Below are 27684 nucleotides of genomic sequence, written 5' to 3' on the forward strand. Positions count from 1 at the left end.
AATTTACTTAAAGATAAGAGACTGAGGCTGATTTACTTAAGGAGTTGAGGAGCTTCACAAAATATTTATATTTACTTCACTTAACCAAACATGTGAAAAAGAAAATTCATGTTCAGATTTTCAAAATGAAAATACATTTGCTTTTCACATGATTTAACAATTAAAGTGAATAATACCACATCTAAATGTATCTAGATTCTCAACTCCCTTTGTGACCCAGCCCACATATTTATTAAACAAAGGTCTTTTTTCAGAGTGAATGTGTACTTAGTGTAGTGAATAATGTATAACTGGGTGTCAATCGCCAACTCTAGTGATTAGTGTGAAGGCTATTACAACCTCCCCTAGGGGTTTTATTTCCCGCTGCTATGCCATGTTACAGGGGGGAATTTTTAAGTAATCTCCCATAATTATGGGAGGGAGATGGGAGGCAGACCTTGTCCCTTTTGTGGAGGACCAGTGGGAGGAACCACTTCAAGCGGTACCCCAATGCTCCCTTAGTGTGGCACATAGATTTATGCAATTGTATACAATCTTGAGAGCTTACTTTACCCCAGTCAGGCTATATAAAATGGGCATCTTAGATACCCCCACTTGCAGTAGGTGTTCTAGGGACCATGGGGACTTGATCCATTTAATTTAGAAATGTCCCTAATTACATATCTACTGGGTAGGGGTAATGAACACTCTGAATGTGATGTTTCAGATTTCTTAATAGAGGAGCTTTGGCTAGAGCCCTTTTGCAAGCCCGGAGAGTTATATTATGGCATTGGAAGTCTTCTGAGCCCCCGTCCAATAAGGAATGGGTACAATGTATGGGTGAAACGCTCAGGTTGGTGAAATACATTTAACAGCACAAAATATGAAAATCTTTGGGTCCCGTGGTTGGACATCCCAGGCTTGCGTTGCTCGACCTGGTTATAGACAGGCTCCTTGTTGGTAAAGGTTAATTCCCCTTTGAGTACAGGGGCAGACTGACCATTCTGGAATTTCCAAGGACCCGGGGTCAGTAGGGGGCCCCGTGAGAGGCTCACTGGGCACAATTCACTAAACGGTATCTTACCGCATCCGAGTATGCGGTAGGTTACTGCATAGCATTTAAAAAAAAAGTTTGAATTCACCAAAAAACACTATTAAAATACCACATGAGTTATTTTATCAAGTCATGCGAAATTTTAGTAGTGAAAGCCATGCGTTAAGGTTTCAGCTGTAAGCAGGGTTCCCCGGTGGTTGTGGGGGTCTGCGAGTAGGGGGCTTATCAGAATCTTTAGCAAGGGGGCCCCCAGATCCCACCCCCCCATGTGAATGAGTATGGGGTACATGGTACCGCTACCCATTCACAAAAAAGAAGTGTAGTTTGAAAAAAGACAGGAGACAGTCTTTGACAAGTCCTTTATTAAAAGAAGAAAAATAAAAGAATGTCCACTGAAGTATATCCAATGTCAATCACAATGCCTGCCACCGCTGCTACCCAAAAAAAGAAAAAAAAAGGCTCCGCTCCCGATACTGGCCCCCAGCCATCTGACTGTTCCACTGGCTTGACATTTCTTCAATATGTAAGGGGCGGGGCCACTCTGGGACATCATGTGTGTGACCCTGCCCCTTATGGCGTCATCTTCCAGGGCATGCTGGGTCAATGATATCACAAAGATGTGATGCCACTGGGTGACCCTGCTCCTTACATATTTAAGAACTGTCAAGTCAGCGGAGCAGTCAGACAGCCACGAGCCAGTGTCGGGAGCGGAACCTTTATTTTTATTTTTTCGGGTAGCGGCGACGGGCATTGTGATTGACGTGGGATCTACTTCGGGGGACATTCTTTTACTTTTCTTCTTTTCATAATGGACTTGTGAAAGACTGTCTCCTGTCTTTTTTCACACTACACTTTTTTTTTGTGAATGGGTAGCGGTACCATGTACCCCATACTCATTCACATGGGGGGCGGGCCCCTTGCTAAAGAGGTCTTCCAGATTCTGATAAGCCCCCCTGCTCACAGACCCCCACAACCACAGGCCAGGGTTGTGTGGAGGAGGCCCTTGTCCCCATCAACATGGAGACAAGGTGCTTTGGGGGGTAACCCCCACAAAGCACCCCCCCATGTTGAGGGCATGTGGCCTGGTATGGTTCAGACCCCTTTCCTTACCTGCCGGGCTGCATTCTCGGATGACGGTCTGGTATAGATCTTGGGGGGGACCCCACGCCATTTTTTCTTAACTGTGGCATGGGGTTCCCCTCAAAACCCATACCAGACCCAAAGGGCTTGGTATGAATGGAGGGGGGACCCCACGATGTTGTTTTATTATTTTTTTAATTATTTTTAATGCCCTTTCTATGCAGCTGAGCTGCAATATGTAGGTGGGGTGTTGTGTGGGTGTGGCTTTGGCTTTAGTGTAGGAGGAGACACAGGGAGCCCCATTATCTCTTATTGCCTGGGGGCCCCATGGGTAGTCAGTCTGTCCCTGTTTGGGTATGAACCTTAGATGAACATTTACCTGCTTGGGTCAGCTGTTATGGCTATGTTTGTGATGTATGCCCATTATTTAATTGAGATATTCCATGTCTATACTACTGTTTAAATTTAACACTGTAACACGCATAAGATGGTATCTATTATGATTGAGAGGATGTGTTGGAATTGCTGTACCAGAACTGTTTCTTCTTTCCAATAAAACATTGCTTGATTAAAAAAAAAAAATAAGGGTACAACTGTGTTCACTTCAACCGTTTAATTATGTATAAACTTTAATTTCCAGTTGTACTTTACTGGGCATTTAAAGTGATAACAGCTTCACCTTACTAAACAAAGAAAACATTTTCTGCAACTTAAGTATATTAATCGCTATAGGGGGTATGCTAAATTGATTTAATTGCTATGTTTAGAGAATCCCTTAATTTCAGGGATCTAGGGAACAATTAGAAGATGCGAAGTTTGAAAAATGTTTTGTTTACTTAATGTAGATATATTCAGATTTTTCTATTTTTCTAATATTCTTTAATTTTTCTATGTGTTATTTTTCATAGAGTGTAAAACCAAAGATGGAACATTTACAGCCTGAATTGCATGGTATAGATCCAGACGTTCTGAAAAGGGTTCATTCACTGGAGACAGTAAGTGACTTGAACACATACTAGTCCTGTACAAATTATTACCACAAAAATAAACATTAATTACTGATGAAGAAAATTGTATTAGTATTGCAAAAATATTTTTTTCTTAAGGCTGCTGTTTTTTGGCTCCTCAAAACAGCCAGCAGGGGGAGTGACACATCAAATTCTTTCTGTTTGCAAAAGTGAAAGAACAAACTCCTGGGCACACTTTAGACATTCCTGTTCCATAGAGGAAGATGGGTACTGAAAGGTGAAAATTCTAGCGTTGCAGATTGCCCATCAGCTGCTTGATTATTTTCTTCTCACTGCTGCTGAAATAGTAACTGCACCATTTAGTGGCCAGCAGTGAGGAACATGCTGGTCTAAAGTGTTATATGCTCTTTCAATCAGGCTCATCACTTGTCATCATCTCTGCTCTCGGTGCATCTACAGTGGGGGAAATCATTATTTAATCCCCTGCAGATTTTGTAAGTTTTCCCACTTACAAAGAAATGAAGGGTCTATAATTTTTATCATAAGTGTATTTTAAATGATAGAGACAGAATATCATCTAAAAATCCAGAAAAAAACACATGATACAAATATTATAAATTGAGTTGCAGGTCAGTGAGTAAAATAAGCATTTAATCCCCTACCAACCAACAATAATTCTGGCTCCCACAGACTGGCTATGTGTTCATGTGGTACACAGATTAGTCCTAAGAAGGTCCTCCTAATGACAACTCGTTATGTGTATAAAAGACACCTATCCACAGAATCCAACTGTTGTAACCATCAATCTCCCACGGTCTGGAGCTCCATGCAACATTTCACTTCATGGGGTAAGGATGATCATGAGAAAAGTTAGGGATCAGCCCAGAACTACATGGGAGGAGCTTGTGAATGATGTCAAGGCAATTGGGACCACAGTCAACAAACAAACCATTGGTAACACAATAAGCCGTTATGGATTGAAATCCTACAGCACCCACAAGGTTCCCCTCCTCAAGAAATCACATATACAGGCCTATCTGAAGTTTGCCAGTGAACAACTAAATGATTCAGAGAAGGATTGGGAGAAAGAGCTATAGTCAGATGAGATCAAAATTGATCTCTTTGCCATTACCTCGACTCGCAGTGATTGGAGGAAGAAATATTCTGACTATGACCCTAAGAACACCATCCCTACAGTCAAGCACAGAGATGGAAACGTTATGCTTTGGGGCTGTTTCTCTACTACAGGTACAGACCAACTTTTCCTCATTGAGGGGCCATTGGACTGGGTCATGTATTTTAAAATCTGTGATGAGAGCCTTCTTCCCTCAGCCAGAACACTGAAGATGGGTCATAGATGGGTCTTCCAGCATGACAATGACCCAAAACATACCGCCAAGGCAACAAAGGAGTGGCTCAAGAAGAAGCACATTAAGGTCATTGAGTGGTCTAGCCAGTCTCCAGACCTTAATCCTATGGAAAATTTATGGAAGGAGCTGAAACTTCAAGTTGCCAAACGTCAGCCAAGAAACCTTAAAGTGTTACTAAACTCACAATAGTAAAATCAGTCTGTAAGAAACAGGATGGAACATTTAGAAATTAAAACTTATTTTGAACTTTAATTTTTAATATTAAAAATTATTTGAGAGGCCTATTTATAAAAACTGAAAAAAAACAAGTTATTTACAAAACCTCAGACATTGTCATTAGTAACCAGTCAGGATTGTTTTTTTTTTTACCTCAAAGAAAATGAAATAGGGAATGTGAGTGGTAACTGTTGGTAAGCCTCCACCAGTGAAAAACTCACTTTTTTATTTTCTTTTTGATATAAACAGCCTCTATTGTTCATATGTAGCCAAAAATTAAAGAATATGTAAATCCAGCAGTTCATATTCCTGATATGTGCTTGCTGTACAATGTACTTGTATTAAATGGTATCCTGTTCTCTTTGTTTTGCTTCCTTTGCATGCAATCCCTGGTGTACCTGCCAGTCCCTCTGCTTCCTATTAAAAACTGACAACAGCTAGGCATGAGAGCACAGCTAATCCATTCACTGGGAAGATCAGTATGCTGCTGTATCTGCTCCCCCAGCTCTCTGAGCTCCTTATGCAACTGAGAATATGTGATCACTTATAAATTTAAAACTTTAGCAAAAAAGCTTTGCAAGTTTGACACAGAAACAATGAATAACATATAATGCCTTTGTCCCTGGTCAGCTGAACCTCAATGGACAATAATTTGAAGAAATACATACTCCGGCTTAGCATCTGTAAAAGGGTGGTCTCACAACAGTAATATTGTTGGTATGTTATTGAAGGTGCTCACAATTCTATTTAGGGAGAGATGCTGTTTTATTTTTTATTATTTATGTATTTATTTATTTTATTTTATTTAGATGCGGACACATGTTACCATGCCTTTTTGACAATAGTTTGCTTATTATCTCTACAAATGGCCAGAATTGAATAACAAAGTTTGCTACCTCCATAGACTTCAAATGGGTTCAGCACTTCAAATTTACCAAACTGTTTGTGAACCAAACCAAGGCAGATTGCCTCATCTCTAGTCAACGCTATATATTTATCACTGCAGGCTTTTGTATTACATATAATTTGCATATTCCTAAATCACATTTTATCAGAATTAAAAACCTGTGACTGTGAAATATGAACAAACAGTTATAATCAGTTACCATAATTTCATGGTACTCTCTGTGTTTGATAATGATGGAACTTCATTATAAAAGCGATTCTAATAAAATGTTAATATGTGTTATTTTAGAATATTAAATCACTAAAAAAGGTTGTTTCCAGTCAAGGAGAGGAAATAAAAACTCTACTATCTTATCAACAAGCTCAAGGACAAAAGGTAACAGGATGATATTGTATTTTCTCCACAATACAGTATATCAACTTGCTTTATTCTGTTCATAATTACTTTTACTTACTATTTAGATAGCTGACACCATTCAGTGAAATCACTATTGAAAAAGGATGTAAGCTGCTATTTCCGACTCCTCCTTGTGAAAATGCTTGTTGCCTGGCAATTATATGGATTGAGTGGATTCAATATTATCTTAGTCATTAAAGCTGGGTATAGATGGAGGGTTGCAACCACGGGTTGCAGGAAAGAAAATCATTTGATTTCCCCATCAACACAGACAGTGTGTACAGGAAAATCCCTCCTGCTGAGCCATCCCCGTCAGGAGAACAGTGATTACTGCTAGCGGCTATAAGAGCCATCTAAGTGTCTATAGCAGTACTACTTTGAAGTTGCACTTTAAATGGGACCAAATCGTACCACTTTGAAATTGCATTCGGTGTGAACCAGGGCTTAGGGAGCTTCAGTTGTGTAGCATTTCTGAGCCAGCACCGCGGAGCATGTACCAGTCTCCACCAACTCAGCAGTATTGTCACCTCACTCCCTGTGAAGATGTGCCATATGCTGTAATCAGATACAGGAAACACACTCCTCCATAACTCCATGCTTTATCTCCTCCCAGGGTCCCCTCCACATTCTCTCTATTCATAAATGCAGGTTTTGTACCCAGATACGCTGTGCTGCAAGGTTGGTGCTAGTATGTAGGGATCTGGTCGCTAGTGAAGGGGCCAAGCATAACACCCCTTCACTACAAGAGAATCCGTCACCCCGCCATGTCACCATCACCAGTTTCCTGGGTAGCAAGTGACACAAATAGGGTAGCCATTAGCAACAGCAATATAGCTTCCTCTAGACAGCATTTTGCTTGTTAAACCTCTGTGCTGTATCTTCTGTAACCCTCAAGCTCTCTGTTGTAAGCCAAGTTCTTTCAATATGCCTTACATGCACCCCTTTAGAAACTTAAGGCCAGGCAATTTAGATGAACAATAAAGATCTTTTACTGAGATAGTTGCAGGTAACAAGTTATTATTATTAAACATTAAACAATATTATTAAATAAAATATAATTAAATATTAAACAAGTAAACATTTCTCAAAAACATCTTCCACACTCGTTCCTGTACAAAGCTTTATAGTGCCCCAAAATAGTGCCCCACGAGGGACATATCTGAAGAAGGTGGATAAATCCACAAAAAGTCCTTTTCAAGGCAAGAGTTTATAATAGACAGTAAATCAACAAGAGGCAGCAATAATCCATAAAATGGTCCAGCTTAAGGTAGCACAAGTCCATTTACGTTGATAGGTTTTTGACCCCACTGGGAACCCCGTCTGGGCTCCCCCAAAGGGGTGGTTCCAACTTACAGCATTTTTTGCAGTATTTCCCCAGATCAACTTCCCATGGGTCTAATGGTCCCCTTTTTATATGGTACAGTTGCAAGAAAAAGTATGTGAACCCCTTGGGATTATGTGGAGTTTTGCATGAATTGGGAATAAAATGTGCTCTGAACGTCATCTAAGTCACAACAATAGAAGAACACAGTCTGCTGAACATAATACTACACAAACATTAGATGTTGCTATGGTTTAATTGCACATAACATGTAAACATTCACAGTGCAGGGAGGAAAAAGTATGTGAGGCCCTAGCTTAATGACTTCTCTCAGAGCTAATTGGAGCCAGGAGTGAGCCAACCTTGACTCCAATCAGTGTGATGATATTGGATGTGTTGCTGACAGCTGTCCTGCCCTTAAAAAACACACACCTGTTTTGGGTTTACTGGTTTCAAGAAGCACTGTCTGATGTGAACCATGCCTTCGCAGAAAAGAGCTCTCAGAAGACCTACGATCAAGAATTGTTGACTTGCATGAAGCTGGAAAGGGTTATAAAAGTATCTCCAAAAGCCTTGATGTCCATGTGTCCTTGGTAAGACAGACTGTCTACAAATGGAGAAAGCTTAGCACTGTTGCTACTCTCCCTAAGCGTGGTCGTTCTGTAAAAATGACTGCAAGAGCACAGCGCAGAATGCTGCATGAGGTAAAGAAGAATCCCAGGGTGTCAGCTAAAGACCTACAGAAATCTCTGGCACATGCTAACATTTTTGTTGACACATCTACAATAAGGAAAACATTAAACAAGAATGGAGTACATGGGAGGACACCACGGAGGAAGCCATTGCTGTCCAAAAAGAATATTGCAGCACATTTGAAGTTTGCAAAAGAGCACCTGGATGTTCCACAGCACTACTGGCAAAATATACTGTGGACAGATGAAACCAAGATTGAGTTGTTTGGGAAGAACACACAACACTATGTGTGGAGAAACACAGGCACAGCACACCAACATCAAAACCTCATCCCCACTGTAAAACATGGTGGAGGGAGCATCATGGTTTGGGGCTACTTTGCTGCCTCAGGGCCTGGATGGATTGTTGTCATTGATGGGAAAATGAATTCCAGAGTTTATCAAGACATTTTGCAGGAAAACATACGATCATCTGTCCGCCAACTGAACCTCCGCAGAGGATGGGTGATGCAACAGGACAATGACCCAAAGCATACAAGTAATTCAACAAGACAATGGCTGCAACAGCACAGAATACGCCTTCTGGAGTGGCCCAGTCAGAGTCCTGACCTCAACCCGATTGAAATGCTGTGGCATGACCTTAAGAGAGCGATTCACACCAGACATCCCAAGAATATTGCTACACTGAAACAGTTTTGTGAAGAGGAGTGGTCCAAAATTACTCCAGATCGTTGTGCAGGTCTGATCTGCAACTACAGGAAACGTTTGGTTGAGGTTATTGCTGCCAAAGGAGGGTCAACCAGTTATTAAGTCCAAAGGTTCACATACTTTTTCCTCCCTGCACTGTGAATGTTTACATGTTATGTGCAATTAAACCATGGCAACATCTAATGTTTGTGTAGTATTATGTTCAGCAGACTGTGTTCTTCTATTGTTGTGACTTAGATGACGTTCAGAGCACATTTTATGCCCAATTCATGCAAAACTCCACGTAATCCCAAGGGGTTCACATACTTTTTCTTGCAACTGTATTACCTGCAGAGGTTGGTAACCTTCCTGAAATAAGAGGAAAACCTATCCAGCAGTGTTAACCCTTTCTTCTCAGGAACTGCCAGCTCAGTAGGTCAACCTAAGGACATTTCTACATTGTAAAAATTAGGTTTGACACATAAACATAATTGACCTGAGTAACCTCAGAGCATGAACACAATAGACAAAATCTTTTAACACTTCAGAGCCCTCTTGAAAACACCTGCTTATATGCCAAAATGAACTGTAGCAGTCTGTGCCACATACAGTCAGCATATAACACTCAAAAGATACTGCGCCCATAGCAAGATGCCGTTAAATGCAAACCCCCCCCCACTACATGTAAACTAATACATATCATAACAAAACAACATTACATATTATATCTATCTAATTCATAAAAACGTAAATTAATTCAGTAACCATTAAAACAAATAGTGCAAAATCAAATGTATACAACCTCTCTCAGTGATATAAAGTGCTGGTACTTAGAGAGGAGGTCCCCGGCTCCCCCCAAAGAATTAAAAGTCAGCAACTACAAATACTGTAGCTGCTGACTTTTAATATCAGGATAACTACCTGTCCAGGGGTCCAGCGCGCTCATCACCCGGGCTAGATCTTCACTAGCCCCTGGGTTCCTGCAGCTGGTATTGCAAGTAAGCAAAACCAGAAGTGAAACCTTCTGGCTTCATAGCTGGTTTCCCACTGCACATGCACGAGTCATGTTGCACCTTGAGATTGGTCCTGCAGTCTTCTGGGACCTGTGAAGTGTCCCGAAAGACTGCAGGGGGAAGGAGGGGGATGAAACTTCCGGCTCAGTTCGCCGCGGTGAATTGAGCATGAAATGGGAGCAGGTACGTATCAAAACCAGGTAGCTGCTCCTTCCTTCCCCCTTAAAAACTCCCAAATGTGGCAGTGGAGGAGAAAAGGAGGCAGACAAGCAGAGCTCCCTTTTAGGAGGAGCTCCGCTTTAACCAAATTCATATAAATAAAAAATTCCATATTACTAGTGTCCATTTGCAGAAATGTGCAAAAAATACATTTATATAAAGTGTTGCTGCTTCACATCTTTACATCTTTAAAAGTGCCCTCCTAGGGGGTTATTTACTAAAACTGAAGAGAGGAAAATTGGGTGCTACTTAATTGATCCATGAAGGAATGTTAAAAGAACCAGGAAGCTATGCATCTCCCTGCCTACCTAACATTATTACATACAGTAGCTCTGTTTAACCCTCTTGTAATGAGAGGTCAAACCAATCTGTTGAATGGTCCTGAGCCACTAGGAATGCACTTTTAACCACTTGAGCTCTGGAATATTTTACCCCCTTCATGACTAGGGCATTTTTTGCTATTCAGCATTGTGCTAATTTAACTGGCAATTGTGCAGTCATGCAACACTGTACACAAATTAAATCTTTATATTTTTATCACACAAATAGCTTTATTTCGGTGGTATTTTATAACCACTGTTTGGGGGTTTTTTTGCAATATAAATGAAAAAAAAGACGAAAAGTTTTGAAAAAAAAAGTAATATTTTCTACATTCTGTTATAAAAAATATCCAATAAAATCAAATTTCATAAAAAATTTTGGCCAAAATGTATTCTGCTACATGTCTTCGGTAAAAACAATTTCCAATATGTGTAATTGGTTTGGAGGGAAGCCGGCAGCACTGCAGAGGCGAGGGCAAACAGGGGGGCCTGGGCAACAAGGGGAAACGTACGGTGCACAGGGAGGGTTATGGGTGCAGCGGGGGGCAATTATTGTAAGCAATCCCCTGTATTTGCAACAACTAAAACCCAGCAGGAGGGAGAGAAGAAGCCAGCTTTCAGCTGCTGTAGAGAGAGCCATACCGCGGAACGGTTACAGTAATTGCCTGCCCCCCTGCCGCGCCAATCATCCTCTATGCCCGCATCTGATTCACCCAGCTGCCTGGGGCCCCAACACTGGCCTGGGCCCCGTACAGGAGGACTGGTGGTACTCCTTATCCACAGCCCTGCACTACTGTGTTGGTGTGCTGCTGATATAGACTGTTACTGATGCAGTAAGATTTTTAGAGTGTAGCTGATGTGGTAGGAACAATAGTGTGTTGATAATGTTGTAGGGACAATTGCCTGCCCCCCTGCGGTGCAATCATCCTCTGTGCCCACATCTGATTCACCCGTTGATGATGTTGTAGGGACAATTGAGTGATGATGGTGTGGTAAAGACATTAGGGTATTGTCGATGTTGCATATAGACATCAGAGTGTTACTTCTTCTAAAGTCTTGCTGATGTTGCAGAGACATTTGAGTGTTGCTAACATGGTAATGATATTACAGTCAACAGAAAAGCATTGAACACACCATTGATCTCAGATTACATCCAATTTTATTAAAGCTGGACAAAGCACACTGCAGCCCCACCTAGGCCTACTTAATAAAGTTAATAAAGGCCAACCTAATAAAGTGAGATGTGATCTGAAATCATTGGTGTTCAACTTCCTGCTTTCCTGCTGAGTTGGTGGAGTATGGTTGTCCTCCCAAGGAGTAGAGTTGGCATGGTGACATACCATAACAGCAACACTGATCATTGTGAAAGGGCCCTAATGTTGATGTGTTACTAATGTATTAAGGACATTTGATTTATGCTTCTGTGGTAGGGATTTTAGATTTTAGTGTACCTCTTTAAAAATCAAAGAATAAAATGAAATACTATGGGGTTGATTTACTAACACTGGAGAGTGCAAAATCTGGCGCAGCTCTGCATAGAAACCAATCAGCTTCCAGGATTTATTGTCAAAGCTTTAACCAAACAAGCTGGAGTTAGAAGCTGATTGGCTACCATGCACAGTGGCAACAGATTTAGTAAATCAACCTCTATATGACTAATACTTGTTTTATATTTTAAAAATGAATGTGAATGAATAAAGGTACTAAGAGGTAGAATTGCATAGCCATAACTGTGATTATGAGAAATATGTATCAATGTCAAATTGTTTTTTTGGCTCTACCATTATTATTATTTATGTATGTATTTATGTATTTATTTATTTATATTCATTTATTTCTAAAATGTTTTACTTCAAAACTGTTTAAGGGTTTGGAATTAGTTTTCTCACAAATTGCACAGCTCAGAGATGATATCTATTTTATTGAAAATAATTTAAACCGATCAAAGGAAGAACGTTTTGGTGAACCAACTACTAAACCAACAACAGGAGTCATAGGTCAACCAATGACAGAGCGTCTTGTGACTGCATCACAGAGTAAGTTTTTTTGTCCAATAATTTGGTATAGCATAACAAAGTGACAACAGAAAACAAATATGTTGTTATTTAGTTATTATGTTCACATTGCTCTCTTTTACGTTAATGAATAATTACTATATTATAAACCCATCAATGCAAAATTTAGCTCCTCACCAACAGATCAGGTGACCATTCTCTACATATTGCAAAAACGGTTATTTTAGGCTTCCTTTGTGAACATTTTTGCAAATAAAAGTATCTGATTATTATCCAAACATTTTATGATGCATAACAACTAATCAGTTTCAGATTTCAGCTGTCATTTTGGTATGCTTAAAATTGGTTGGGGACAAATATTATCATTGATACCCACAATGCTTGCTCCTTGAATTACATGTACTACACCATGTACGATATCAATCTGTTGGGGAAATTCTTATACATGCTGACTCCCACAAGCCCCTACCAAATTATTAGATATATAACAGATAAACTCAATAAATGCCAACCCCAGGTAGACCTTTCCCCATTTCTGACATGCTTGTGAACGACCTGATGGTACCCTCAGAAACATATTGTGTATCCCCCCCCCCTCCAATAAATCTTCGAATGCATGAAAACAAAGAATGCAATGACAGCGAGGACAGTAAAATTACATCTGAGCTGGTATTTAGTTGATAACGGTTGGTGTGATCTGTGCATGAAGTATGACAAGCAACAGTAGACGTGCTGGTGGTGTCAGTAGACTAGTGTTGCTGTTGTTGTGAAAATCATAGAACGGGTTACTGACAAAGTGAACATGTTAGAAGCTGGCACAATACCCAAGCAACTTAGAAGACATATTTTTAGAGCTATTTTTTAAGATACTATAGAATTTATTCCCAACATTTCTGCCATTTTGAATGGGCACAATAATTTAATACTCAAAATTGCATACACGCATGAAAGCATACAAACACAAATTATATACCCAGTCACAAACATGGAGACATTTAGACACCACACAAGCATACTGACTCATACACATGGAGACACATAATTCAATGGGAAAGGACAGGAAGTCCAGTAAGGGTTTTCCTCCTATCTGGGCCTCCTTTACAGAGATTTCCCCTCACTTTTTGTCCTAATGGTTTCACCAGACAGGAAGTTGAGGAACAGAGACTGAAATTAGAACCTGACATTTTTTTTTCCTTCCTCTACTTACAAATTCTCTACTCAAAGCAATATTATTTCTGTCTGTGTTGCTGCTGAGACAAAGAGGCCTGCTGAGAGAAAATATCCGGCTCTAGTATATGGGATTGCACACACCATTAGCACCCATCATACCATAACAACATAACTAATTAAAATGAAAGTAATGTCAATTATTAAAAAGTTGCTGACATGCAGGGTATTTAAGACAGAAGAGGCCTTGCCATAAATGCATCCTCCTGCCTATCAGCTGTCTTGTATACCGAGCAGCGCATGTGCAGCTCAGCGAACATTTATGGCCCTGATCTGTGCCAAGGCAATGTGACTCCTGTGCATGTGCGAGGGAGTGCCTATCACATGGCCGAAGGCACGTGACCAGGAAGAAAGACCAGGCGAAGATGGTAGTGCTAGGGGCTCTCCAGATCAATCTCACTACAGCGCTGGAGGCACTGTCTGACAGGTATGTCTGCCATAATGTACTAATATGCCATGCATACTAGCACATTATGGCATAACTCACTGGGGGGGCCCAAAAAGCAAATGTTTACAGCTGAGTTTAGTACCACTTTCATAAAGTAAACACACAATAATAAACTTTAAACTTTATTACCAAATGGAAAAACTCTTAACCATTAACAGAGACACATGTTAGTCACCAAGACTCAGGCAACAATATCTTACACCAACCAAACACTGCCAACCACTGTCCACTCACAAAAATGGCCCACAATTAGGGAAAAAGAGACCAAAAGGGATGGTGGGAAAGTCAATAAGTCAAAAGATCCAAAAGGAAGGCTGAATATAATCTAGAGTTGAGTCCAGATGATTGACTTGAAGTAACTGCTGACACTGCTCAGTGACAAGGACAAATATACAAGTTATGAAAGTTTAAACTTGGCCAGCTGTTTTCCTGGCACAATATTTGTCACCAATCCAGCACTATTAAGAATATACTTCAAACAAATGGGTGGTAATGGATGACAATCCCATGAGGCCAATTTTCTATTTTTTTTCTTTTGTGACCCTAACATTCAAAAAAACAGTTGTAAGGGGTTTGAAAGGAACAATTCAGTTTTTTTATAATAGCTTTACAGATTTGGTAATGTAGATTTCGTTGATCGGGTCAGTTTGGTTAGTCTTTGGGCAGGGCTGGAAGCATGTAGAAACAGAAGGATCTAGAAACTGGTGGAAGGCAGGAAATCCTGTATAAGTGGACTGTTCAGAGAGGAGATTGGCCAATGTGAGGCAGCTGTGAAATGTGACCAGAAAAGAGCTACAGTGAGATCAGAGAACATACGTTTAAGAAGAGACAAGAAAAGAAGGTGATCAGACACAAAAGTGACCCTGAATGGGGGGTGCCTATAAAGACTCGTTTACACTTGCAGTCATGGGGCAAAAACAACAGGCAATGGAATTATGGTTTTACCACCGCCCAACTGTGCCTCCTTAACCCTTATGTTGCCGAAAGCAAAAAACTTCAGTAAAAATAGCATTAAAGTTAAAGTAGATTATAGGCAAAACTTTTTTTTTTCATTTTGGATAAAGTAAAGGATGGTTATTATAACCCCTGCCAGTTTGTTTTTTTCCAATCTGTGCCCCATTTACCTTCACTTTCTGTCCCACAGCCCAAACAGGATGTGAGTGAAAATCCCTGCAAATTAAGAGAATAATTTGGGGACCCCCAGGTCACCAAGACTAGTGTCCCCAATGGAAAATTACCCCCCCATTACTTTTCTGGGGACAGCTCAAAATGTGGGATTTTATTTTACTTTCAGGGATTATGACCCGAGCCTTCAGCTAAGGAGAAGTTACATTCTCTTCTGTGATTAACCCCACCCTATTTAACAATTCCCCTACTAAAATTACAAAAATGCACACAGTGTTCCAGAACAAATGCAGTGGGATGAAGTCTACAACAAAATGCGTAGGGAAGCAGTGATATTATTGTGCAGTAGGTGCTGACACTCAGAAGGCTGGTACTAAACTGTATATAGACCAGCTGCGATTTCTCTTGCGCTCTAGGGCCCAGACCGGTGGCAAATAGATGGAACCAACACCAGAGCAAGCAACCACCAGTATATTTCAAGGTTGTGCAGCTCCAAAACAGGGCTGGGGAAGCCCGATCGATACTGCAAAGTGAAACAAAAAACAAGAAGCGCACCAACCTTGTGCATTACCTCAGTAACAGAATTTATTAATAAAAGATAGGTACTCACAAACAGCAAATAAAATCAGGCATGTAGTCCTCAAAGGGACTTCAAAGATAAGAAGCCAGCGCGAAACCCATCATGGGGGTAGACACTCAGTATAACTGATGCGTTTCGAAGGCTATGCCTTCTTCCTCAGAGCACTGAGGAAGAAGGCATAGCCTTCGAAACGCGTCAGCTTAACTGAGTGTCTACCCCCATGATGGGATTCGCGCTGGCTTCTTATCTTTGAAGTCCCTTTGAGGACTACATGCCTGATTTTATTCGCTGTTTGTGAGTACCTATCTTTTATTAATAAATTCTGTTACTGAGGTAATGCGCAAGGTTGGTGCGCTTCTTGTTTTTTGTTTCACTTTGCACTAAACTGTATATATTGATGGAGTTGGCACACCATCTGTATGTAAGTATTCTTAAATTAATTGTAAGCTGTAAAATAAACTATTTTAATCTATGAAGGTTGTTTCCTTGCATGGCTAAATTCTCCAAAAACTTCTTAAGAATGAGCTCCATGAAAAAGTTGATGAGAAAAGTACTGAGTGCAGTCTGAGCCATTCTCTATGGAAGGGTCAGAAAAGGAGTGAGTTGTTGTGAGATCACAGATGTAAAAAGTGGTGGCAGAATTTTCTTATTTGCAAAGAAGTTAAAAATCATCACTCAAATGATTGTGTGAATATTCACTTTAATTATCCAATAATGTGAAAAGTAAATTCTTGTTGACTTTGAATACCCGATTATGTGCAGATTATTTTCACATTGGATATTTGAAGTGAAAATTCATAAATTTTTTCAGTGAGTATTCTCAGCTTCTTTAGAGAATCAACCTCATAGCATCAACATGGAATTCTTTCACACTTATGCAGGCCATAGATGGGGAGAAAAACGGCCGATTTTTCGTCCGAAAATAAAACCGGCCGATTATCTTATCGTTAGTGGACGATTTTGTCGGCCGTTTTTCGTGTATTTTGGACTTTCAGATTATCGGTGATGTTGGAAAATTTTCGAAAAACGCCCGACTTTATCCTCATTGATGGTCAAAAACGAACGATCGTTTTCCGAAAAAGGATCACAAAGGTCACAAAATGACATAATTTCCCGTTATAGGTTACTCATTAATCGGCCGATTTTCGTAATAATTGGTGGTCAGGTAAGTTTTTTAGACCGACCGATAGTTCGTTAATCGGCCGAAAATCTGCCGTTTTTCTCCCCATCTATGGCCTGCATTAGGCTACATGCTGTTTCATAGCCAAGTCTTTCACAGGGTGCCAGCTGGTGAATAGTGTGGCAGAATAGCACAAAGAAGGCAAATATTATACTTTAAACAAAAGAGCAGACTTTCAGATGAACTTGGTGTTTTGCCCTGAATGACCAAAGTGACTGGTTTACTTAAAACAACTCCATTAGTGATCCTTAATTTACCTGTTGTACCCACATTGTTGTAACAACTGTTGTAATAAACGTTTCAGAAGTTGCTGAGAAGACAGAGACTACTGTGCAGCCAGTTACCAAGTGGAAAGATAATCCTGAAGAACTGGATCACATATCAGTGTCATTCCTCAAAAGTCGAGCAGGTGAGAATCATCATTCTGATTTCAGCATGGTTTGTGCTTTCAAGCAACATGATACAGTCAGTCCTCTAAATAGGCCTTTTGTTTTAAATGGGATGCCAGCTAATTTCTCTCTGTGCTCTTCCCTTTGCTTTTATGATGACACAAGTGAAACAAATGCCTTTAGTGATATTTTATATGTAGAACAAAATAGCTAGTACCACAATGCTTTCTTTCTATTGATTGTATCTGTATTCTGCAAATATAGTGGATAAACACATTGCATAAGTCCCATCATGTTGAAGTCTGTTAAAAGCCAATGAACTTTTGAATAGATTCACTTTAATTAAGAAAAGGAGAGTAGAAAACTTGCTAATATAATTAGAATATGTTTAACATAAAAAGGAATGCTTCATATATATACATATATATACACACACTACAGTATATTGCCAAAAGTATTGGGACACGCCTCCAAATCTTTGGATTCGGGTGATTCAATCACCTCCATGGCCACAGGTGTATAAAATCAAGTACCTAGGCATGCAGACTGCTTCTACAAACATTTGTGAAAGAATGGGTCGCTCTCAAGAGCTCAATGAATTCAAGCGTGGTACCGTGATAGGTTGCCACCTGTGCAAGTCCATCCGTGAAATTTTCTTGCTGCTAAATATTCTACGGTCAACTGTTAGTGGAATTTACAGCAGTAAAACAGCAACTCAGTCATGAAGTGGTAGGCCACATAAAATTACAGAGTGGGGTCAGCGCATGCTGATGTGCACAGTGAGCAGAAGTTGCTCACTGTGCACATCAGTCTGCAGAGTAAATAGCTAAAGACTTCAAAACTTCATGTGGCTTTCAGATTAGCACAACAGTGTGTAAAGAGCTTCAGGAATGGAAAGCAGCTGCATCCAAGCCTTACATCACCAAGTGCAATGCAAAGTGTCGGATGCAGTGGTGTAAAGCACGCTGCCACTGGATTCTAGAGCAGTGGAGATGTGTTCCCTGGAGTGACGAATCGTGTTTCTCTGTGTGGCAATCCAATGGATGTTTCTGGGTTTGGCGGTTGCCAGGAGAATGTTACTTGCCTGACTGCATTGTGCCAAATGTAAAGTTTGGTGGAGGGGGGATAGTGTTTATATATATATTTAAAAATATGACGCCTAAAGTATTATGACTTTAGCCAAATTTATGCAGATTTGTGGCCAATGTGATCCATTTCAGAAGCTTTTTGCTCTTTTATTCAAGGCCCAATTTAATGTTTTATCTCATTCCTAGGATCTTTAGATAGAGTATGAGCACTTTGGACTTTAAATCCAATATTCAGATTTTAGAGGGACCTTCTGTTGTATGGAAAAAATTTGATTCCATGACCTCAGTCAAAGAGAACCAATACCTTAAATTAGTTTATTGATTGGATCTCAGTGGGGCTTCCAATGCAGTGCTTGCCACTATTTGCATTGAAAATAATTTGAACTGACCCAAAGAAGGCCATTATTTATACAGAAACCCATTATTTATCCGTATTTATGCAGTTTAAGCCTCTCAATTTTGTACCAGTGAGAAATAGTAAAACACACATACACAATTAAAAGGAATGAAAAATAACATTTTTACTAAACTTGATTACAGATGATGGATTACAGGAAAAGCAGCCTCAGAACCAGCTCAGTCCTCAGCAGGGGCCAACCTGCAGTAATCTTGCACCGCAGGCTGCTGAGATGTAAAGGTCATGATGACATTGCTCATTCCTCAGAGCCCCTAACCATGAGTACAGTTGAGATGGTTTTTAAATATTAACAAAAATTAACAACTTGGTGGCTCCTTTTCAGTCTTCCAAATGTGGAACACACTGCGAAAGCTTAAAATATCACTGAGCTGGTTGATCAAAAGAGCTAATGTCATTTCTCTATTAGGCAGTTCCCTGTGAATTCTCTTTCTGGTTGTGCAATCTAAGCTAATAGTTTGATATGAATATTACATATCACAGGGGGCTTCACACCCCTGAACTGTCTGTGAAATTTCAGTTCCAAGTGCATCAAGGCTGCTCTGGTGGTTTGTTGGTCATCAGTGAGTTTTATAAGACGTTAAGAGCACAGAGAATGCACAATATGAATTATTCATACTGCATATAGAGTACTCATGTGTACATACATGTGCACACTTCAAAACATGCTTTTTAAATTTAGCACTCTAAAGAACAAATCAATATCTGAGATATGATTTACCTAAACATGTTTTCCTTAATAAAGGTGTTACAGTATAGCTGTCAATGCACATTCAATTTACATGTCATATTGGACAGCACTTTAATGCAGGCTTTTAAAAAACCAACATGCAGGTTCACCAGTCATTTCACTGCATCTTACATCTTGTTTAGTTTGTAATATTGCCCCATCCTTCTACAATGTTCCAGGTCATCCTCCATTTTACCAGATCTGAAACCATTTTTGTCATGTCCCTAACATGTCATAGTAACTACAACCACAGCAACTCTTCTTAAAATATACATTTGTAAGTGACTCATTTTGCTTTCAGTCCACATTATTGTACAGTGGAACTGAACTCAAAAAGGAAACATTTATAAATGTTAAAGCCCAACTCTAGGAAACCTAGAAATTATCTCTTTCAGTGGGGAAGTGCCCACAGTGCAAGGATTAATTGCTTCTTTAAGTCTAGGGGATGTAAAAAAGAAGGTCTACTTACCCGATCCTCTGCTCCTCCCTGCAAGACCAGTCCACACAGAATCTTCTCCCTTTTGCACCAGCAAATATAAGTTCCTGACATCATCAAGACCAATGCAGTATCCATAACCAGATTTGGAAATGATGACGCTGAGGAGTGCCCAACACTGGGGCACGAGGAAGTGCCATTAGCAAAAGATCAGATAAGTTAAAGTGCAAAATTAAAGTGGGGCGCAGGTCCCACCGCAAGGGATCATTTATATGCTTTCAGGAGTTGGGCTTTAATTGTGATGAAGCAATAACTTGCAAAAATGTACCTTTTGTTTGTCTTTTGCACAACTTGAAGAGGGTGGTTGCTCTCCCATAGTTACTTCCCCTTTTTTACATTATTATTTGTCCCTAAATGTATCTACAATGCTAAAATTAATTTTTCTTTTTTTTTCAGATTTTCAGGTATTTTTCTATGGTGCTGACAAAGATGCAGATGGATATCTTACCTATGATGAAATAAAAAATGTTCTGGCAGAAGAGGTTCCAAATGAGGATTTGCTGCAACATTTTGACAGTGACCATGATAGATTGTATTCCTATACCGAACTCATAGCAACATTCTCTCTGAAAGGTAAGCTAGTGAAGAAATACTCTACTTTGCCCATGTGAAATAATCACAGGGACTGTCAATGTCTTCACTCAACCCTTTAGGGATTTAAGAGGATATCTTGAGTCACTTCCTCCAAATAATCCTCCTCCCAGCATGCCTGTCCCCAGTATGTCAGTTACTGAGTAATAAATATTTATGTGACCTAACCAATCCTTGAGGTCTTTGTTCATAAGTACAGTTTGGGATAATGATAAATGTTTGGATCAAAAAACATCTTTTTGTTTTGAAGTTCCTCACCTCCAGGGTCTCTGCTTAGAGTAGATGGCTGCATAGATCTCTACTTGGGTCTTGCCTCAATTCCAAGGAATCTAACTGCCTAATGGTGTCTTATCTTGAGGGAGCTGGATTAAAGTTGACCTGGAAGGAGCATCTGTAAAAAATCTGCTAGCTAAAGAGTAGCTGGGTAGAAGCTACTGCTGGATATTATAAGAAGGATTTATTGCCCAGATATCATAATACCTTTCAGAGCTATCAGAGGATCAATAACACAATTGATTAAAGAGATATACACTACAATTCAAGAAAGACTGTGAGTGCTCTTACAATGTCATACTGTATATTTGCCTGGCTGCTCTCACATTACCAGCAATTATCAAGAGGCTGCCCTTAAAGGGCATACTATGATTGCTAATTTCATAACAGCTGTCTTTTAGGATATCCTGAACCCCTAAACCTATTCTCTTAGAATTGAGTTCAGCAATGAATAGACTAGGTAAATAGACTGGTGACTGGCATTCAGCTTATTTTGTACCACACCATACACCAAGAACGGGAACCTGAGAGGAAAGATGTTAGTCTGCCACGCCACTTAGAAAATCATTCTGCATTATCCCAAAATAAGGAGTGCTACATAGGAAGACATGGGATTTAGCTAAGTATAATTATTCATTTGTTTGCTTTTATTTAGGACAAGTGCATAAAATATTTCTTAATTTTGGGTATAGTTACACTTTACTCCGCATAAAATATTATATTTTATTAATCCACCCATTTAGTAAGTTAATATAAAGAATTGTGGTAAAGCTTGACTCCGGTCGCTAAAAATTAAATTGAATTAAGATCCTCAACAGCCTCAAAACATATAAATCTATTTTGCGTGCACCATATACCTCTGAAACCTTTACATTAAACAAGTAGCAGTGACATCATCACTCTGCTGTACATAGCCTGTACGTATAGCAGAGCTCTGGGTGGGATTCAGCAGTTGCATCTGCTATGGAAGGTGTGTGTGTGTGGGGGGGTCAGGTACAAAGCCAGTCATCCAAGGCAGTCATCCAAATCAAAGGGAGCCTCCGTGTTTTCATGCATCTGTGGGAGCCAGGTGAGTTGTAGCTCTCATTGCCCTAGGCCTCCCCTCTCTAACCTGTGACTGTAACTGAAGTTCAAATGGTCTTCTGGATCAGCACCACCTCTCTGCAGCCTGGCAGACCATCCTTAGCTCTTGGTCTTTACGCCTATCTGCCTTAGCCCACACCTGACAGCTGCTCTGCAGCCTTCTCCCCAGTTCTCTGTCCCAAGCTTAATTCCCTCTGTACTGCTCTGTATCATCCCTCACTCTCCTTGGGTTCCTGGTAGCTCCTCTCTTTTTCCCATGTTGTGTTACTTCAACCACCTCTCTCCCCCTTATATGCCCAGTCTTGGCTGTCCACTTCTCCTTCCCTTCTGCATCAGTGGGCAGAGGTAAAGTCCAGCAACAGATGCAGCTAATCAATGTCCTCCTTTCTCCTGCTCCCCTCCTTCAGATCTGTCAGTCAATGGCTGAGAAAAGAGAAAAGCTATATTCCAGCATTGAGAAGGCCCAGGCTGAATGGCTCCTGAGCAGGGGCAGACTGACAACTTGTGGGGCCCCCGGGCAATAGGGGATCATGGGGCCCCTATGTCCTTGCCAAACTCAAAAAAGCCTATGAAAAAGGTATCAGGGGCATCTCATGGGGCCCCCTACTGACCCCGGGTCCCTTGGGCAGTACCCGAGTTTCCAAATGGTCATTCATTGATCTTGTATTTAGACAACATTTGTTTAGCTTGATGTATCCCAGATAAACCAATCATCATTTTTAAGCAGCCATATAAATTTAAAATTGTTGCATCTAGGATATTTGTGTTGTACTTTCTACATCACTCTTGTTTGCTTGTTTTATTCAACCTGTGTCTTTAGCTTTGAGCATGTAAGGCCTGTAACATCCTCAACCATACCTGCTTACTCTGAGGTTCTCCAGGTCTCCATATGTCACTTTGATTGCTAGGTTGTTCAGATATGTAATGTGGCCATTACCAGCTGATTGGGAAATGTTTACACGTTTATGAATACCATGTCATCAGTGCAGATTCCTTTCTAGCTGACCGACTTCATAGGTGAAAATCAGCTGAGTTAGATTCTTCTAGCTTGTCACCGTTGTTTCCCCACTGGGAGTGCATGCTTAGTCAACACAAATGTGCATTTTTATGAACTGATCATTTGAAAGAACAGCAATTTAGTGTCTGAATCTTCTGTCTTCCTGTGTTTATAGGCACATTTATTCACGAAACGACTTCATAAAAAACAAAACTCTGCAAGCAGTGTCATTATTTACAGTATTTTAGAAACAATGAAAAATCACAGAAATAAAAATGTGTACAATCTAAATTAGGGCTCTAATTAGGCAAAGTCTGTGAATTTAAAGGAATGTGTTTCCTTTTTAAATAACATTCTCTTAGGGAATTGTCCATTAAATCATATCTTGTTAAATATCTGGTTAAATACTATGGAGAAATTTGAAAAAGACCACATATACACTGGGCAGATTAGGGACTGGCTGATCAATCACCTGAATCTTGAAGTGCCAGGATGACACATAAGATCACACATTTGCACATGACTGCATATACTACATCCATCACTTTATGCATATCCCTGTTCTCTAGTGGTCTGGATTCTCAGCTTGGACAGCACACATTTGTATCATATTATAGTCATGGGTACCCTAAAGCTTTAACTTATGCTGTGTCCCAATCAGATATTCTGGGGTCACAAAGGCTCTCTAGCTCAAACAACATACATGACCAGAGAGGTATTATCACTTTTGAATTACCGTATTTTTCGCTCCATAAGACGCACTTTTTTCCCCCCCAAGAAAGGGGGGAAAATGTCAGTGCGTCTTATGGAGCGAATATAAAGCGGCCGGTCCGGTATTTTTGTGGCCACCATGTCAGAATACCGGGCCGGCCGCTCAGCTGTTCTCTCCTGCAAGGCCTTACCTGTTCCTCGCTCCAGCGCTGCACAGTCTTCCCGCGCTGGCTTCTGTGACAGCCGGGTGCCCACTGCGCATGTGCTTCGCTTTGTGAATGATACGGTGTCAGAAGGCGCCGGGCCATTCACAAAGCGCAGCGCTTCTCGCACATGCGCAGTGGGCACCCGGCTGTCACAGAAGCCGGCCCGGGAAGAAGAGGGAAGGCAACTCCGCAGAAGTGGGAGCGGGTACCTGTCAAATTCAGGTACCCGCTCCCCCTCCCTCCCCAAAGGTCAGCAGTCTCTGGTCATTCCCTGCACTGTCTGCAGTCTCTGGTCATCTCCTGCACTGTCTGCAGTCTCTAGTCATTCCCTGCACTGTCTGCAGTCTCTGGTCATTCCCTGCACTGTCTGCAGTCTCTGGTCATCTCCTGCACTGTCTGCAGTCTCTGGTCATTCCCTGCACTGTCTGCAGTCTCTGGTCATTCCCTGCACTGTCTGCAGTCTCTGGTCATTCCCTGCACTGTCTGCAGTCTCTGGTCATTCCCTGCACTGTCTGCAGTCTCTGGTCATTCCCTGCACTGTCTGCAGTCTCTGGTCATTCCCTGCACTGTCTGCAGTCTCTGGTCATTCCCTGTACTGTCCGCAGTCTCTGGTGATCTCCTGCACTGTGTCCGCAGTCTCTGGTCATCTCCTGCACTATGTCCGCAGTCTCTGGTCATCTCCTGCACTGTGTCCGCAGTCTCTGGTCATCTCCTGCACCGTGTCCGCAGTCTCTGGTCATCCCCTGTACTATGTCCGCAGTCTCTGGTCATCTCCTGCACTGTGTCCGCAGTCTCTGGTCATCCCCTGTACTAAGTCCGCAGTCTCTGGTCATCTCCTGTACTATGTCCGCAGTCTCTGGTCATCCCCTGTACTATGTCCGCAGTCTCTTGGTCATCCCCTGTACTTTGTCCGCAGTCTCTGGTCATCTCCTGTACTATGTCCGCAGTCTCTGGTCATCTCCTGTACTATGTCCGCAGTCTCTGGTCATCTCCTGTACTGTGTCCGCAGTCTCTGGTCATCCCCTGTACTGTGTCTGCAGTCCATTGGTTCAGAATATTTTTTTTTCTTGTTTTTCACCTCTAAAACCTAGGTGCGTCTTATGGTCAGGTGCGTCTTATGGAGCGAAAAATACGGTATATACATACAGTATATATTCCTATAATCTACAATCCTATATCTTATGTATGTAAAAATGATTGTTTTGCGCAAAAAGCAAGATATCAGAGTCCCAGTATTGTCTGACATTTTGCAGTAAATATTTCTTGTGCTAAAACGGTTTCTAGCTTTGCCATGTGAAGCATTTCGGATCCTTAAAGGGGAATTAAAGAGTATTTACAGTAAGCATTTAAGATGAACTATGTTTCCTAAGATTTGTTTAAAGTAGTTTTTGATTTGTAGACAAGAGGGTGTAGTATTACCTTCAAAGACCCTGTCTAAATGCCTTAAAGTGTTACTAAACCTAGGACCCTGCATTCACTCTATCTGGTCTCCCACAGTGCACAGAACATGGAAATGCAATTATGTTAGTAAATATAAACTGCTAAATACCTTTTCTCATCAGCAGTTAGAGCAGTCTTGTGACTTCTATAAGTGTTCAGCAGAGCAATGGTTAAAGCTTGTAGCAGGATTTTTCTTTCTGCTCTAAGAGGATGCAGAACCCCTGACCTCTGTCTGGAAAGCTCTGATTGGCCCTGTGCTGATCACATGCACTCTCCCAAGAAAAAAAAACTCTCTACTAATACACACCAAACTGAGCATGTGCCGAGTGAAACCACACAATATGTCTTATCAGTAGATAAGAGGAGTCCACTGGAAGAAGAGGAGGATTAGAGAAGTCAGGATCAAACAGCCTTTTTTTTACACAACGCAGAGGATTAAACCCTTATGTTCCACAGTGAGTATAACAAGCATGCTTTACTGCATCTACAGACAGATTTTACTGCTGTTGGTTTAGTAACACTTTAAGTTGGCCAAAGATGGATCATTTTTTTAACACTTTCCCCTATCCACATATTTGAGGCTAGAGGAGGAATCTCTTGGTGTGTGATTTTATTGTGGCAGCAGCACTCCTCCTCTGCCAGAATACATTGAAAAGTGCTGCAGCCAATGGACTGCACGTGCTGGTCGAGTGAAAATATACCGACAGTCCCAATCTGGAGGATTCAAGTACAAGATCAACTCTTCACAAACAAGAATGGCCATACATGGATTGAAATTTGGCTGGTTCAACAGAACCTGGACAAATTTTGATCCATGTATGATCAGCCTTATTGTTTTTGAGATAAGATATCAGGCACACAAGGAGTGCACTGTTTTGAGTCAGGTATTAGACTTTTATAGTGAGGAGGAGCAGCAAGGCACAACCATTATTTATAACTGAAAATCAAGACGCCGAACCTGTGTATGTAATGAGCAAAATATGGTTGCTTCAGAAAAGTTTCTTCTAAAACATTAATACACATTTCTACAATTACTAAAACAATTTGATCCTTTTAACACATACAGTATATCTTAAAATGAATTGACAAAAAATATGCTTTCCCTTTATTTGGGCTCTACCAATTGGAAAATGTGGCACTGTGTTGGTTGCATGGAAAATTGAGAACTAAGGTATTTACAGAACATACAATAGAAAACCACAGCAGATTATGCCTTGCATCTAAAAGAAGCAGAACAGTCTAAATGCTGAGACCACCAATAAAAGGGGCCAACAGTAAGCATCAGAAGGGGAATTCTCACTACCTTTCTGAACATGGATTTTTTTTTAATTTACATAGTGATATAGTAATCTATAATAACATACACATCAATACATGTGTAACTTCTCTTTTTGCTTATTATTCTGCTCAGAATAAAAGAAGATGGAGCAAGCAGAAGGAAGAAAACACAAGAAGATGTAGTCAAAAAAAGGTTGCATAAAATTCTCAGAACTGATTTTTCTGTTAATGTATGTGCACAAATTTAAGGTGTCTTTATTTTTAAATGAAAAAGTAGCAAAAAATGATAACATAGTCTATGTAAAAAATTTACAAAACATATTAGAATAAAGAAGTTGCTGTTTTCTAGTTTGTGATTTCAATAAACATATAATATTACCCTTGAACCCTTAAACCTTGCATGTTTTTACAATTTGTAAAATAAGTATCTACTTTGTACTGTATGCTGGTAAAATAAATAACAATTTGACTGGTATATACCTTTAGCCTTGTATTTTTAAATGTTTTGTTTCTTAAGCTTTGGATGTGGGAAAATATTAAAAACTCTGTTCAAATTTACTGTTATCTGGGGCTCAATTAGAAAATCTCTAACAACAACATACAGTAGAGGCCAGGAATAAAAATGCATTTCTCTAGTAGAATAAGGGAAGGCTAGTCAGTGCCGAGTGAAAACATACCAGACTGTCAGTCTCTTTTTAAGACAAGAACACATTTTAAAATAAGACAGGTTTCTTCATCTCAAAACAGAATTCACCCACAGTAGCCCTTCCTGCCCACCTAATCCCAGGCATATGTAGTCCTCTTTTGGGGAGGTATGAGAACTGGCCCTGCCCTAATAGGATATTGCACCAAACCTGTAGGTAACTAAGAGAACCAGAACCTTTGCAAAGTGAAAAAGTGGGTTTGATAATATAGTTGGCAGTGCCTCCACCCAGGACAGGGTCAATGCGATCAGAGAGGATTCCCTTCCTGGTGAATTAACCAGTAATCTAATCAAGGTAAGTGAGTGCAGAAGAACTACTGTAATCAACATATGACATTAACCATAAGTATATAGATGCACACAAGTATGAAAATAATACAAACTTTACATAAGAAAAGATTAATAATAGTACATATATCCAATGCACAAACGGGTATTTTCAGCAAAGGGCCCAGTGCTGCTGTCCTGGTGGAATTGTGCACATATA

General features: G+C 40.4%; 1 protein-coding gene across 1 annotated transcript in view; it reads left to right on the forward strand.

Moving 5' to 3' along the window:
• The window catches only part of EFCAB14 (EF-hand calcium binding domain 14), a 67494-nt gene extending 40525 nt beyond the window's left edge, over positions 1-26969 (forward strand). Inside the window, exons 4-9 of the mRNA XM_089691769.1 lie at positions 3022-3108; positions 5863-5949; positions 12090-12258; positions 17102-17206; positions 20312-20488; positions 26628-26969. Coding sequence (XP_089547895.1) covers positions 3022-3108; positions 5863-5949; positions 12090-12258; positions 17102-17206; positions 20312-20488; positions 26628-26632 — 630 coding nt within the window. The 3' untranslated portion in view covers positions 26633-26969. The remainder of the gene's footprint in view (positions 1-3021; positions 3109-5862; positions 5950-12089; positions 12259-17101; positions 17207-20311; positions 20489-26627) is intronic.
• Positions 26970-27684: the final 715 nt, after the last annotated feature.

The sequence above is a fragment of the Staurois parvus genome, unplaced genomic scaffold, assembly GCF_062004578.1.
Source record: "Staurois parvus isolate SC_StPar_1 unplaced genomic scaffold, SC_StPar_1.0 ptg000572l, whole genome shotgun sequence".
Taxonomy (NCBI): domain Eukaryota; kingdom Metazoa; phylum Chordata; class Amphibia; order Anura; family Ranidae; genus Staurois; species Staurois parvus.